Source organism: Takifugu rubripes, chromosome 13 (genome assembly GCF_901000725.2).
Source record: "Takifugu rubripes chromosome 13, fTakRub1.2, whole genome shotgun sequence".
Taxonomy (NCBI): domain Eukaryota; kingdom Metazoa; phylum Chordata; class Actinopteri; order Tetraodontiformes; family Tetraodontidae; genus Takifugu; species Takifugu rubripes.
Window position 1 is genome coordinate 7,670,938 of NC_042297.1, and position 16,116 is coordinate 7,687,053.

The following is a 16,116-nucleotide window of genomic DNA, read 5'->3' on the forward strand; positions in this document are numbered from 1 at the left end:
TCGTTCTCGCAGTCTATACTGTCTGTAGGTGAGTTTCTCCCCCGCTTCCCTTCCCTCCATCGCTCTATTGTTGAGCCCTTCCTTGCGATGCTTGTCCTGGATGATGATATCTGAGACCATATCTCTAATCTGTGAATGGTAAATTAATCCTTGTAGAGTTCCTGCGGTCCTCTCTCTATGGGAAGCTATGGGGGATTAGGAAGATAGAATCAACACAGGCTCATAATCTCAGATACAGACACTGGGACTAGACCTTAAATCCATCATCAGCAAGGTTCCATTCATGCATCAGTTGTGGTTTCCAAAAAAAAAAAGCAGAGTTCCATTTATCCACTAATTGCCTGGTTTCATATATTTGCTCTTCGTGTTTATACTTTAGCTTTAACAATCAGAGGATCTAATCTTCAGTTATGTCAGTCACGCAGTCCTGTCATAAAGGTGATGGCATTCAGGGGGTTGTCCAGCTCTCCCCCTCCATCGTCTTCAGGCCCCCATGACCACACATTAGATGGATGGATTTTTTTTGTGTGTCTCTTTTCAGTAGACTAGATTACAGAAGGATATGTTCTCTGAAAAGTAAATCCACCAAAAGATCAATGGTGTGTCAAAACCAGTTAATTGAACAAACTGGGAATATTAATTAAATACAAGTTTGAGACAGTAGTTGGATCCGTCCAGCTTGGTCAACACTAAACTTCTGATTACATTTGTGTTACTCAGCGATACTGGTGCCTTTTCCAGGGGTGTGAATTTTGATGGGAAGTCCAATTAGCTCCTTAGTTTGGTCTCTAATGATGCTCCTGGCTATATGTCAACAATATAATTCACGCATCCAGATTTGGATTGAGAATCTTGTGATGGTAAAATATTCATATTTAAATTCAGGAATCAAACTCATCTTCATGTCTCTGTAATGTGGGAAGAAACCAGAGAGAAACAGAAAAGGTTCAAGGGATTTCTCCTGAAAAACAAAAAGATTTTAAGATTTTCTGCTTATTGTCTCTGAAATCTTTCTGCCAGCTATGTATTTGGGAGTGACGGACACAGACAGATTGGGAATGTAAAGAGTCTCAGTGTTGTGTGCACAAGGTTAAATCCTACGTACGGTTTCAGTCACAGCTTAGTCATTCCTGCCCACATCAGCACTGTAGTAAAGGAGGGAGCATGATGAAGCAGAAGAGGGAAGTGGATTTAAAAAACCTGTAAACATTAAAGGTTGCTGAAATAATGTTAGAAATTCTGCAGATGCTTGTTTTACTGACACCTAATGCAGAGCAGACGGCCGTTCACTTGAGCAACATTTTTGAATTGTGCAGAGTTTTCCTCCCCCGGCCCACCGGAACTGCCAGTGGCACGTTCTCACACAATCACCCACAGTCCTTGACACGGCCCTGGTTGAGAGAGAAGTGGCTAATTAAAATGTAAATATTGATATTTTACTATTTGAAATGCCTCCACTGCTATGCTCTTAATGTCACTCCATCTGTCGTCTCCACGGAGACGCGGGGTTGCCCTCGACGACCGTTTGCCCCCACCCACGCAACAGCTATAATACTCAACAGCCATCTCCATGATTCCACTTCTCCATTTTGGGTCTAATTAAGTGTTAAATATTATCACCCGCAACCACAGAGGCAGCAGACACGTGCACGCAGACAATACAGCACATAGCCATCGTCTCCTGCTTTTCTTCTACTTCTTTCAAACACATACACACACACGCACACACACACACACACACACACTGAGCACTCATCTCTTCTGCAGCAATGGGAAGATTTTAAGTGTTAATCTTGCAGTGCTGCTGATGGTGTCTAATGTATGCAATTAACAGTCAGGCAGGGCCGAGGGTTTGGTAATTAGCTAGCTGTTCACACTGATTAGAGGCTACTGCAACCCTGTGACTGCTCCTCTCTCCCCGAGGCTGCGCTGAGCAAAGAGGGGATGAGAGGAGGAGGGTGGGAGGGCAAAGAATAGAAAAAGATATTTTGTCCACAATATGAGAGGATGAAGGTGATGTCCCTCACAGCTCAAGCCTCTTTTAGCAAAGAGCCCTTTTTGAGATACCAACCTGTAAATATAAACATTATTGTGCATTCTGGCACCAGTCTGTCACCTTTTTAGGCCCTCCAGTCTTTATGTGTGACTGTAAAAGAATAATGGAAAGACTTAAATGTGCAGTCAATAGTTCTGATAGCGAAGGGTGAAAGAAGTAAAAGAGAACATCAACTCTGACAGATCATATCTTATAATCCCTTTACTCTCACATATGCACAGACACTCACTCACACAGAAACACACACACATACCCACGCACACCCACACATCTTACTACAAAAGACAGAGTTCAGTATATTAACAATTCAAGCAGTTTTGTGATGTGAACATGATGCTTTCCAGACAAACAACAGCCACAGACGGAGACCTGAGATTAACCTTAACTGTCACAGGCAGATTTTTAATTGAACTCTCAGATTGATATTCTAATTACCGGTAGAACCAAGCTCCTTCACATTTTTCTACTGGAAACAGTCAATGTTTAGAGTCTCTGTGACATGTTGCCAATCAAACCAGTTAAAGATTTTGGAAGACAATATTCCCCAAAATAAATCTGAAACCAAAATGACCAAACTTGGGATATATTCTTTGTTCAGAAGCTGAACCTGAAGCTTAAATCTGATCATCGATGTATCCATATTGAAAGTGTTGAACCTTGTTTGTGCTCATGTTGAGCTTCAGGCTGCTCTTGTTGTACCAGTTACCATCAGTGATGACACGCATGATCATTCAAACGTAGAAGCTGCCTAAGTGACAAGTGTGAGGTGATTTTAATAGTTCATCATGTGTTCATGACAGTGAAACCTGCATGGAGTCTATGCATGTGTGTAAGTGGGTGTGTGTGAGTGCGTCTAAGCCCCACTAAATTAGCTGGTTCTCTGGGTAGATTTGTTTCCATTTCATTGCACATTTCGGTGTAATTGGGTCATCTGGTGTGTGCGCGTGTGAGTGCGTGCATGCGTGCGTGTGTGTGTGTGTCTGTGTGTGTAGTGTGATAGGGCATTCGCTATTGCGCATGTCATGTGTATATCTTGTGTATTTTTTCAGCTTGGCCAAAGCCATCACAGGGGGTCCATATTCATTTGGGCCGGCGTCTGGCCGTATGGTACAAAACAGTTTGAAGTGCCAACAGACACACACACAGACGCACACATACATATACACACAACATCACAAGGGAGCACTTGCACTGCACAGTGTGCAACAGTGTGCACACAAACACAAATTGAAGCAGCAAAGCACACAGAAAGACGTACGATAGAGAGTTTTGGAGCCGCTGACACACTGTGCATACACACCCAGCTCACGCACGCATGTGTGTAAGCGCGCACATACAGTCTGTGCAGGGCACTGATGTGCTGGTAGCTGTTGGAAACTTCACGTGTTCTAATGCAATCTCTATCTCAGTGGGCCAGAAGACTTAAATCTGTCCCCTGCAGAACACAATACGCGTACATGCTGCACAAAAACAATCCGCTGTTCTCACAGCTGAAGGGGGGAAGCAGATGACCATAAAGCGGTTTACCCCAGTTAAAAGGCACCTGGTAAAACTTCTTCAGAAACTTTTATTATTAATATCATTATTGTGGCTTCTCAATAAGTTTCTTACTGTGTAGTGTTATTTATGGGGATTGGTTCTAATTGGAAAACCCAGTCCAGTGTGAATATGTAATGTGTGTTACTTTTGTGTGATAGTGAGTGGATGTAACCTTGCCCGTGAACGCTGGATATGAGTGCGAGCCTTTGCTGTTGTAGATGCGCAAACACACACACACACACACACATGGACATGTGCCATTAGATGTGTGTCGGGGCAGTGATCCACTCAGACAGGGCACTTTGTCTCTGGAGTCGGAGCAGGCCCGATACTCCACAACCTACCTCCATATCACAGTCTTTTAAGCAGCAAAGTGTTCAGCTGTAAAACATCCTTTCATCTCACAAATCTTGATATTAACTTTATTTCTTACAACTCAACATCCAACTGTGCCAGAGGTCCTGACTTCCACCTGTGACAGAATGTTACCGTCAGCCACCTGTTTAAATACTGGGACCAGTTGAGCAATGGTACCTTTCATGATACACAATGTCAGCACAGCAACAACACTCACACACACCAGCAGAAAACAGTCAAGCAGTATCCCCACATGAACACCACAGACTGCGCGCACTAGCTCCCAGCTACTCATAAGCATCACGATCACTTCTCACTGGTTCCCATTTGCCCCGTAACCACAAGAAAACAAATACGCACAGGCCTCCTGGTTGTGTGTGTTTGTGTGTGTAGCAACTGGGGCATGAGAGAGGGCTACCCTGTATGTGTGTGTACGCCAGATTGTTGTGCGGTCTCGGGTGTAAACGTGCAGTCAGGACTCATTTGGCAGACAAACAGGCCGCAGGGTGGCTGGGGAATCGACGTGTGTTTGTGTGTTTGTCTTTGTGTGTGTCTGATAGAGCATAGGGAAGAGAGGAGCGCACGAGTGCAAGCAGGAAAGGTTAATTCTGCATGACTGCACTGCAGCCTCCTCCTGTCAGGCCACTGCATGTGCACACACTCGCCTCCACACACACATACTTTCCAAACATTCCAGCAGATGTTGCAAAAAAAGTCAATAATAACTATGTAGTAATGATGATTTCATTCTTGATATCTAGTTTATGCTCTAATCATCTCCTTCGTTAACATCTCTCTGGACAAACGTGTGTTTAACCCAGAAACACAGCAAGTTGTGATGAATATAATGCTGTATTTAGCCTGGACCTGTTCAAGGTTTCTTCCTGTTCAAGGGAAGTTTTTGACAAATAAAATAAACCTGGAACATATGTTTTAAAAGAACATTTATGTTATTTAATCAATTAATACTTTTTATACAGATACGCCCAGCTCATCCCATCAGCAAAACACACACTGCAACATATCATACAACGCTGACACACACTATACAACACTCATACGCACTATACAACAATGATACACACATTATACAACACTCTTATGCACTATACAGCAATGACACGCACACTATACAACACTCATACACACTGTGAGATTCCTTATCAACAATGGGCAGAAAGCAAATGTAATTAGAGCCAAATCAGGAACTTTCTTTGTCAAATAAAATCGCAGGTATGAAAGAAGGGTCTCCACCCCCCACCTCCACCCCATCCTCCCTTCCAACACCCTTTCTGCTTTCTTCTTCATCTCCCCCTTCCTTGTGTCCTCTCTCTCTTTTTCTCTCCATCAATACCTCCCTCTCTCCATCATCAGCACTAAATTCCCATTGATGTTTCTTTTCTTCTGCTGTATCGATCGTTTCATGAGAAGGGGGGAGGAAGGGAGGAAGGGAAAAAGGGAGAGATCGCGTTATCTGTTAATTAATTTGTCCTGAAGCTGGCCGCCTATTAATCAGACAGATAAGAAGCATTGGATGGCTGAACAGCGCAGACAGGCTGGTAGAGAGGGGAGGAGGTCCAGGGAGGTGCACTCACACAAACATGCAGAAACACACACAGGTGGACACACACATGCTCATGAGGGTGTATGCAAACAAACATGCTGATGAACCCAGTCAGAGGACTCACACCCTATACACAGGCCTTATTGTGTGTTTGTGTACACAAAACACACATAAATGTTCACACATAAGACTTACATACGCACACACACAGGAACTCACTGATAAAGATCATTGATGAACCCCAATAAAAACTGCTGCACTTTCAGCTCAATAAATTAATCAGACTTTTAATTATTGTCCGTGTGTGTGTGTGTGTGTGTGTGTGTGTGTCTGCACATCTTGAGCCACATGTGCCCCACTGGTCTCCAGATCAGATCAAATTCCACCAGTGGGATGTGCTTAAATTGATTGAATCATGCACACTACTCCAGGTGCCAGAGTGCTGAAAGCACACTCGCACTATACTGTACACACACACACTTACACACATAAACACACAGGGACAAGTTAAAACACTCAACCAGTGACACCATTAAATGATATTAACCCGTCACTCTGGTCCTCTCTCCATTTGACCTCAGGGTTTGCACAGATTCAATAAGCGTGTGTGTTAATTTTAGCAATGTGCTTATTTCCCCCTGCCCACGTTGTGTCCTGAGGAGCTTCTGAAGACATCTAAGATATGTGTGTGTGTGTGTGTGTGTGTGTGTGTGTGCGTGCGTGCGTGCGTGCGTGCGTGCGTGCGTGCGCGCTATAGTGCGTGCGTTTGCGCGTGCGTGCGTGTGTGTGTCTGTGTGTGTGTGTAAAAACCCCTTTTAGAAATTCACCTAATCCTTTCTGATGATTTCATTAAGTAGAAAATGACACTGCCAGTTGGCAAAGGTACTGCTCACCTCACTGTGTGTGTGTGTGTGTGTGTGTGTGTGTGTGTGTGTGTGTGTGTGTGTGTGTGTGTGTGTTATTGGTGTCTACTGTACATGTGATGTGTCTGAGTGTGCGTCTAGATTAGTATTGCAGACGTTAATGTTGTACATGAAATGAATGAGAGCCCAGCACAAACAACAGTAACCTTCAACCTGGACATAATGAGATGCCCGTCTAACACACAATCACACACACACACACACAGCAGCTTTACAGGAAGCACATTGCAACAGATGTTGAAACATCTTTTTATCTCATGTTCTCATGCTCTTGTCTCTCTCACACTCCTGCAGCGAGATCTGTCAGGAGTGCTCACATGGGCTGCAGGCTAACACAGGTGTGAAAGGACAGGTGTATGAGGAGAGGACAGCTGTGAGGAAAGGTGTGAGTGGGCAGGTGTTTTATTAAAAAGGAAGATAGACAGAAACTGAAACACAGAAAGAAAGATTCACTCATCTGAATTACTGCTATTTTTAAAACAAACAGACCAAACAATGAAAAGTGGTGGAAGGCTAAAGACCTGAATGTAGACCCAGACAGAAGAGGTGAAACAAATTCAGGTGCTCAGACGTTTAGTCGTAGGCACTGATGGGTAAAAAGACATGAGTGTGACTGGACGGACAGACAGATATAGGAGTAAGCAAACAGAAAGACATGGATTGACACAGGAGAGAGCAGGACTTTTGAGGCCATGGCGGCAATTAGGGTGTGTGTGTGCGTGCGTGTGTGTGTGGTGCAGCAGCGATGGCCAGCATTGATCCATGCAGGTTGTGTCAGGGGGAGATAAGACTTGCCATTCCCAGGAGAACAGCCTTGGGCACAGGGGAGGGAGCAGGAGGAGGAGGAGGAGAACTCTGGATGGAAGGATGAGGGCTAATCCTGACACCCCCCCTCCCCCTGAGAGTCAAAATAAGCTGTACTATTTTCATTTGCATCTAGTTTCACTTTTTGACACTGTTCATTACTCCCAGATTATCCTGTGGTCTCATCATTTCATTCTTCTCCATCATTTCCAGGTTTCTCCACGCTGTCTTTGGCCGACCAGATGAGTCTACTGCAGAGCGCATGGATGGAGATCTTGATTCTGCGCGTTGTGTACCGCTCATTGTCCTTTGAAGACAAGGTCTGTATCTAGTATTCTTCTGTCTTTTCCTCCAATAGTTTGTCATCCATGTTACCACAGCCTCTGTGACCTCTGACCTCTGACCTCTGGGTTCTCTGCAGCTGGTTTATGCTGAGGACTACATCATGGATGAAGACCAGTCCAAGCTTGCTGGACTCCTGGACCTGAACAACTCCATCCTTCAGCTTGTGAAGAAATACAGGACGATGAAACTAGAGAAGGAGGAGTTTGTTACTCTGAAGGCCATTGCTTTGGCTAATTCAGGTCTGGATAGTTATTTATTTATTGGAATGTTTAAAATAAAGAGTTGATCCCAAAGCCAGAGGATTCATCTCAAACACGTCTTTCCAATACGTAGTCTACCTTCACACGTACCATGAAACCAGCTGGAGTGGCATTTACACATGACAACAACACGTGTGTTTTTAAACTGAAGCTTTCCTCCTGAAACGAAATGGCAATCGCTTTTACAATTAGCATAGTCGTCTCTTCAGATGCCTGTTAAATAAGGTGAAATCATTAGAGCCCAAAGTCTGTCGATAAAGCCCCTCTCTGATGTGTCCAGCTGCATCGACAGCTGACTGACACACACACACACGCACGCACATTCAGTCTTACTCACTCACTTACTCACTCAGACACACATTCAGTCTCGCTCACACACACATACGCACACACACACACACACACACACACGCACACACACACACACACACAGAGCCTTCTTCCTCCCATGACCCATCTTTTGAACTTTGTCTTGGAAGCTGGCCAGCTCTTCAGTACTCTTTAATTACAAGGGGGGAGCTGTCAATACAATGTGTTTAAATGGGGGGATGCAATGGGGGGGTCTTTTGTTCCGATTCTACCACCATCAACACTCGCACAAACCAACAAATTCAGTCTTTCTCTCAGTCATGTCAACTTTATGCGTCTGAACATAAATAACACACAAAACTGTGTGTTTTAAATAGGATAGAACACAAACACACACACCATACACATATACCATAGTGACAGAGAATTACAACTTAAAAATAAAATGCAACCAAAACAAAATGTAAAACACATTTATTTAAGTGCCATAATTTAAAATAAAAAACTGTTCAAAAAAATTATTTGAATGTAAAATTCTTAGTGTTCAGGAGAGAAACACACAACCAACATCTGTAAATGAATGGAACTGAAAGAGCTGATGGTTAAATAGGAACTTTGCATCATTGTCCAGACTCTCAAACTCTTCTCCAAGACAACAGAATGCTAGCATTAGCATTTTGAAGGGCACTGACACTAATTAATTCACAGGATGCTAATCGTCTGCATTAATGAAGCCAGGCCTTAAGAAATGTTAGCAAACGTGCCCCACATATAAAGATGGCTAAACTAGCCATGGGAAACAGCAAACATGCGTGCGTGCTTGCGTGTGTGTTTGAATTGTGAGTTCCGTGTTAACATGTGTGTTAAGCAGGCTTTTGTGCTCGTGCTCATTAAGGTCTTCTAGTATACTTGACGATAGACTGTAGGTCAGAGCACAAGCAGCAGCCATGTCCAAATACTAAATACTCCGTATTAATCAGAAACAATGTTAAACTCATTAAACTTGGGTTTAACTTCTCTTCTCTGTACTTCCTCTCACCACTTATCACAAATCCTGGTATGAGGAGAAAAGTATTCTCTCTTAATTGTGACTGACAGTTAATTTTCTTAATTTGCAGCACATCTTGTGTCCTTATCACTTCACAGAACTTCCTGCAGAGCAGTTTATTTCAAACTCTGCATGTAAAATACAATTTATCATTTAAAAGGAAAGAAAAATCACATTATTTTACATGCTTGCATTAGCAAATCCTATGTTGATTACATTCTCATTAATTAACTCTTTTCCACTCAAAGCAGCCAAAACTGGAAATAAGTGCTCACTTTTTAGAGACAAAAGAATTTTGTATTGATCCCTTAAAGAATCCAACCATCTGACTTGGCTGGATCTGCACACTGATACATGCATTATACTCTGTAGATCCATCACTCTGTGTGTGTGTGTGTATGTCTGTGTGTGCGTGTGTGTGTGTGTGTGTGTGTGTGTGTGGGTGTGTGTGTGTGTGTGTGTGTGTGTGTGTGTGTGTGTGTGTGTGTACAGTAGAGAAATCCTGTTTCAAGTATGGTAGCACTTTAAAGTGTTTTATTAGTGTTTTAATGTGTTCTCTTCTTCTGAGTTGTGTATTCATACTTTCTCGGCACACACATAAAGTTCTTAGCTCTGGGTGTGTGTGTGTGTGTGTGTGTGTGTGTGTGTAGGGTGTGGTGGCCTATCAATAGTTGCCTTGTGATTATTATTTAACATGCATGTAGTCATTGATCCGAGGCATTGATTGGGGGTTGGGAGCTAAAGGCCAGCTCACATTAAGACTTTACCTCCCAAAGGGGTAATATGGAGCATTATCATTGAGGGACGTTCTCGGCCTGCGCTGCCACATATGCTGAAACACACCTCACATGCCAGAACAAAGAGAGATTACAGATGTGTGCGCGCACGCACACACGCACACACACACGCACACACACACACATTGAGGTGTTGCTGCATCTCTTCATCATTCTGCGAGTACATCTCTTTTTTCTCCACCCACCCGTCTCTTTGTCCGCTCATTCATCACACCCACCATTCTACTCTTTAATGACAGAAGCAGCCCCAGCATTTAAAGCCTGGCTCTTATTTTAGTTAGCAATGGTAACGGTTAAACCTACATTGCATCTGCAACACTTGAGCTTTCTTATAAATGTTTTTTTCTGTTTAACAATCATTTTTTGCACTTATCCTATAAAAAGTCACATAGGTGCATCTCTGCTATTGATCCTTTTGGAGTGAATCGTTCATCAATCATACATGATGCTGTCATTTCTCTAATTTGCATTTTATTATGACTGGATGTTTATTTCATACTCGCAAAAAAAAATAGGACACTATTGCAAAATCTTACTATTAAATGTATTATGCAATCTGTTTAACTATTACAGTCACAAAATAAAACGAACAGAATCTACAGATTCCACAAAGGCCTAATATTCATTTAACAGTTTTTTTTCTGACTTCTGTCTGCAGACTCCATGCACATTGAAGATGTGGATGCAGTGCAGAAGCTCCAGGACGTGCTCCACGAGGCCCTGCAGGACTACGAGGCTTCGCAGCACCAGGAGGATCCTCGTCGGGCAGGGAAAATGCTCATGACTCTGCCCCTGCTCCGTCAGATCTCCACCAAGGCTGTGCAGCACTTCTACAGCATCAAGCAGGACGGCAAAGTCCCCATGCACAAACTCTTCCTGGAGCTGCTGGAGGCCAAGGTGTGAGGACAGCTGGATTCTCCTTCCACCTGAGCATCAATGCAAACTCTCACATTGAATGACCTCTTGCTACTCACACACACATTATTACACACACACATGCACACACACACAGGAGCATATCCACTGACACAAACCCCTCATTGAATAAACAATTAAGCTTAACATTGTACCTGAAACCCTGAACTTGTACCATCCTTGACAAAAGGACACTCACTTAACCTTTGACCTTTGGGGATTTGACCCCTGGCTGCCGAGGAAGATGGTGTTTCCTTTAAAAGCTCCTGTATTAACAATCCCACACCGATCAGCGTGGTGGCTCCAAACACTGAAGATGGCAAAACTCTCATATATTCAGTAACAATAATTAGATGAGGACACGTTTTAAAAACAGCTTTTAATTTTAGTCCTGAGGGACCGAAAGACGATGCCATGTTTCTGTTTCCACGTGTTTTCTGCCTCTGAGGTTTTTTAAATAATCATGAATGGAAAAGAAGAAACGGTGAAGAAGATTTAAAGAGGCACTTTGTCAAATTACACAGTTTTGGTTGGACAGATAGAAAGAGAAGACCTGCCAAAGATCGGCATTGGTCCATTCAGAGGATGCCAGTCATCTTTAAAGTGTTCTCTCATCTGACAGTGGCTGCTGCTCATCATGCCCCTCCAGAGTGCTGCTAGTTTTCCGCTCTAGCAGGTGTTATTGTGAAAACCAGCAGGACTCAGAGGAACCAAACTGGAAACCACTGCTCCAAGCACTTCATCTTCTCCATAAATTCAGCTCCTGCTTAGCCAGTGACCCCCCCTACTCCACTTACTGCATTATGGCTTATATTTGTTGAGGACCAGCAACCCAAAATCTGTCATCATTAACATCTGTAGTAATGATTGCAACTCCCAAATATTCAAACGCTGACTTGGGCTGCCGTTGGGTGCTCCTCAGGCCCACCCGCTGGCCCCTCACACACAAGTTGGTAGAGATTTTAATCTGTGAATGTGTCATTAAGGTTATAATCAAGCCCGGCTCCCTCACTCACAACCCCTCCAGCTCATCTGGTCAGTGCAGAGAGATTTTTGATGTGATGGGGAGGCTTCAGTCTCCATGCAGGTCAAAGCAGAGGGAAAGGTGTGCTGATGAGGACTAAACAAAGGACAACAATTGTTGCCATCCTTATTTTCTGTCTTTATTTCTAACTTAATCTTTGCGACGGTGTTGGGGTTGTAAATAACTGTCATCCTGTATATGACACATGACATTGCTGTTTTTGTTAATATTGTCTTCTTAAAACGGAATTGATACTGTATGTTTTTCCTTTTCTATCAGCTTGATCACGTTCAGCAATTATGTCATATATAAATATAACACGTAAAAATGTATTAACAAATCCACGTTAATCTTAGAAAAATCTGAGCAATAGTGGGATTTAAAGGATCGACTAAGTCTGTGATATTAACATCATCTGTCACTCTTTTTTTTTGGGTGGGGGGGCGGCATTGAGGACAGTTTGTACATTCTCTGGCTCTCTGAGAATGTGAGTTGCCACGAGCTATCTAAAGACGTTCGGCGTTTTCTTATTTTGCCGCAGCAGATGAGGAACAAATGCAGTCAAAGATAGTGTTTCTAGGTGGTGGTGATGTCTGGAGCTTTCCTACAGCTACGCCGTGTCCGCTGATCACATGTCACAACAAATTTCATTTTAGCTCTTCTATTTCATTACAGTAGATGAGTGAAGCTGAAGTGTTGTCATCGCCCTCTGGTGGCAGGCAGCAGTACAGGAATAGGCCCCCCCATTAAAGCTCCTGAAAGTGACGTCATGGGATTTGTTTCATGCCAGAGCTAATTAGTTGTTGGCTTCATTTGTAGAAAAACCCGACTTGACGTGGCCATCAGGCACACATAGATCCTATTGTGCATTTCTGAAAATGGAATTCACTTGGTTGGTTTTAATAACTACAAGAAGTGGACAGCAGGGCAAACAGGAACCCGCCCGACCTCTCACCACGTGGATACGTATTGATTTTCATTTTCAGTCATCACAGCTTTAACAGATGAAAACAACCAAGGATTTTTTAAAATATCTAATAAGAATGTCAGCCTGTGATAGAGAATGTAATCTGGTAGAGAAGGGCAACGTGTCACAGCAGACGAGCGCTGCAGCCTGGGTGGAGTTGATCTCTAACATCACATGCTCTCTTATTATTAAGGGGTATTTTCCTCCTTTCTCATTGTATATTGTAAATTATACAGATTATAATTCTAACATAAGACAATTTATTGGGAAGGGAAAAGAAGAAAAAACGTAGTTCAGCCTTGTGCGTTACATGTTCACTGTTTCTTTATTTGTTTCCTCAAGAAAAAACATTTAATTTTGTCCAAGTTCTGTTTTTACGTCCTTTCCTCCTGTGTTGGGTCCTGAAGGCGTTGCTGTGTCCTTTTTCTTGTGGTGATTCCTGTTCTTGTGTCATGTGCTTCTTCTTTGACAACATGCCATGTTGTCTGTCTGCCGGATCAGTCCGCTCAGGGTCTGGGGTACCAGCTTCTCTCCCAATGAACCCAACCAGATTTAATGTTCTTCTAGCAACTTAACTAGACCACTGAGATCAAAGGAAAGCTTTCATCTTTACCAAAATAGACATAATTAATGAGCTATTTAGTATCTAAATGAAGAAACACCATACGAGTATTTAAACTGGATCACTTGTGTAACTTTCCTGTAGAATAAAGGACATATTGTATATCATTAGGTTTTAATAAGGTGGAATTATACATTTGAATAATGTAGGTGACTCTTTTTGATAAACTTGCTGTACATACCTGCCTTCCACGCAGCTCAACTCATTAATGTTGCTGATCAAAGACAACATCTAAAACAGAAATGCTTTCTTTGGCCATCTTTAAACGGGATCAGACAGGTGAAGGGTCTCGAAAGGGAAATGTGGAGGGAGAATCTCCTACGGCTCAGTTTCCGCTCAATGTGTCTCATCAAGTAATGAAACGTTGTACCTCTTTACACCTCGCATACACAGAAATCTAGACTCATTTAAGGATTTTAGGACCTGTTTCACAGGTGCATGTTAATTATTTCCCAATGACGCCATTTGTGGCTCAAATTTCTTTTTTATCTTTTGCTGTACATCAACCTTCAAAGTCTGATAAGGTGCTCTTGTCTTAAACTTCCTCTCTTTATTGTTCCTGTCTGTCCTGGTCTGCTGAAAGACAGTAGAACACTTGCTGCTAACGGTCTGGATTAATATTAGACAAACGAGATAGACGAACTTTTAATGGCTTTGCCACGTTTGTTTAAGGGAGGTAAATCCACAAATGCTGCAGCGTTTTTCCACCTAGTAAGTTAGTTTTACAACCATTTAAATGGCAACATGCCAAACTGTTGAAGAGAGTTTGACATGGTTGTGCTTTGGGCAGCATATTATCGCCCTCATCTTCTTCAGCATTAAGATATTTAGGCATAAAGACAAAACCAGATTGTCTGCAGCTGCCTCTGATACCTGCTGAGGCCAACCTGCTTCCAGCAGCATCTTTACAGTCTTTAGTCATTTAGTTGTATTTAACCCCCAACCTAAAACACTACCTTTGCTGCAGCCAAGTCTGCAGACCAAACCTGCGTTTGAGTGAGGAGGCGACATAATTGGTTAAGATAAGGAGACCCCTTTGGAGAACCCTGTCGTGTTATTAAAACCATGTCTGTAGATTTTAGATGTGCTTCACATCAGTAAATGAAAAAAAAAAAAGCAACAATAACCTGTATATTTTTGTGATGTGTATCATACAAGTGTGCTACAACAATAATGTCCATTTGTGTAAATGTATTTATTTCACATTGTATATATTGTTCAATGCAAAAAGAGAGACCTATGATTCTGTAACTGAAACTATTATGGGTTGAAACATTACATGTGTTACTCCAGACTATGCCTTTCAGGATTATTACAGTAGAGCAATATCAATTAAAACCAGGCTTCCAGTTTTGACACTTGTCTTTTGTCTCTGCTTGTCTTCTTACACAATCGCTTCTCTTTGTGTGTGTCCTAAAAAAAATGTTTTTAATCGCAGATCGCATCACAATGAAAGGAGCATAGTGCCACCTCAGTCAAGCTGTTTCATTTACTGCCAGGACAGAAAGTTTGAACGAGTCTGTATAATACAGACGCTGCCATGGAGACACAACACTACCAAACAAACAGAGTTTCTTTAACCATTTTGCATCCCAACTTAATATAATATACCGGTCAAGCATCACTACAGCATTTGGCGGAGGTAGTGAAGGTAAAAGTTAGTGGTAACACAAACACACCTCTTTGTGTCCGTCCTCAACCTCTAACCTCCACAAACAATAACTAATACAAATGCAGATTTATCTGCATTGATGTGTCTGTTTTTCTGTCCTTACCCCTGCCTAGTCTCCACTTGTCCTCTTCCTTTGCCCATCTGTCTATCAGCAGGAGGTTCCCCTCTTGTTAGCCTGGTTCTGCTCAGGGTTTGTCTCTTTGTACAAAAACACAAACTGAGACGATGTATTTAAATTATCTTGGTACTTTCTCTTTAAGAGAAATACATCCGACATTTCTATTCATCTTCTTTGCTAATTATCACTTTAATTTTGGCTTTTTCTTCCATCTGGCCACTCCTTCACACCCTCGTTTTTCTCCTCCATCCTCTTGCTCTGTCCACCTCACATTCCTCCTCCTTCCTCTGTCTCTCCTCTAATAGCCAGCAGCAGTAAATGGGACGCAGAGGCCACGAATTTAATGTAGCAGAGAGCTGTGAAGCTTTTTAAGAAGCCTTTTTCCAACAGAAGGAGCCCTGACCTGCAGGCAAATATTTTTTATCCGGATGACATAAGAAGATATTAACTGAAAGAGAGTGGGTTTTATTCCTCTTTTCATTCCATGATTCCTCTCTCCCATTTTTCTATTTGGGTTGCTGCCTGGTTGCCCAACCCCCGTGCGTGTACGTTTTATTTCACTCGCCTGCTTTTTGGAGTTCATTTATTTTATTTTATCTTTGATTCATTATTATGATACGATAAAAGCTACTTGAGCATTTCAGCTGCTCAGGGGCTCTTATCGTTAACCTTGTGGAACGCGTGGAAGAGTGGGCTCCACACGCCACAGCGCTAATGGCTAACTTAACTCCTCTGGTTTCCTCCTCCACCTTATGGCTTCATCTACATCTCTCCTATCGTTCTCTTAGAACATCTT

General features: G+C 42.6%; 1 protein-coding gene across 3 annotated transcripts in view; it reads left to right on the top strand.

Annotated features, from left to right (window-relative positions):
* esrrga (estrogen-related receptor gamma a) overlaps positions 1–10,905 on the top strand; it is a 65,569-nt gene extending 54,664 nt beyond the window's left edge. For all 3 annotated transcript variants that reach the window (XM_029846443.1, XM_029846442.1, XM_011609671.2), the window contains 3 exons: positions 7,457–7,563; positions 7,665–7,827; positions 10,661–10,905. In XM_029846443.1, coding sequence (XP_029702303.1) covers positions 7,457–7,563; positions 7,665–7,827; positions 10,661–10,905 — 515 coding nt within the window. The remainder of the gene's footprint in view (positions 1–7,456; positions 7,564–7,664; positions 7,828–10,660) is intronic.
* The last annotated feature ends 5,211 nt before the right edge of the window (positions 10,906–16,116 follow it).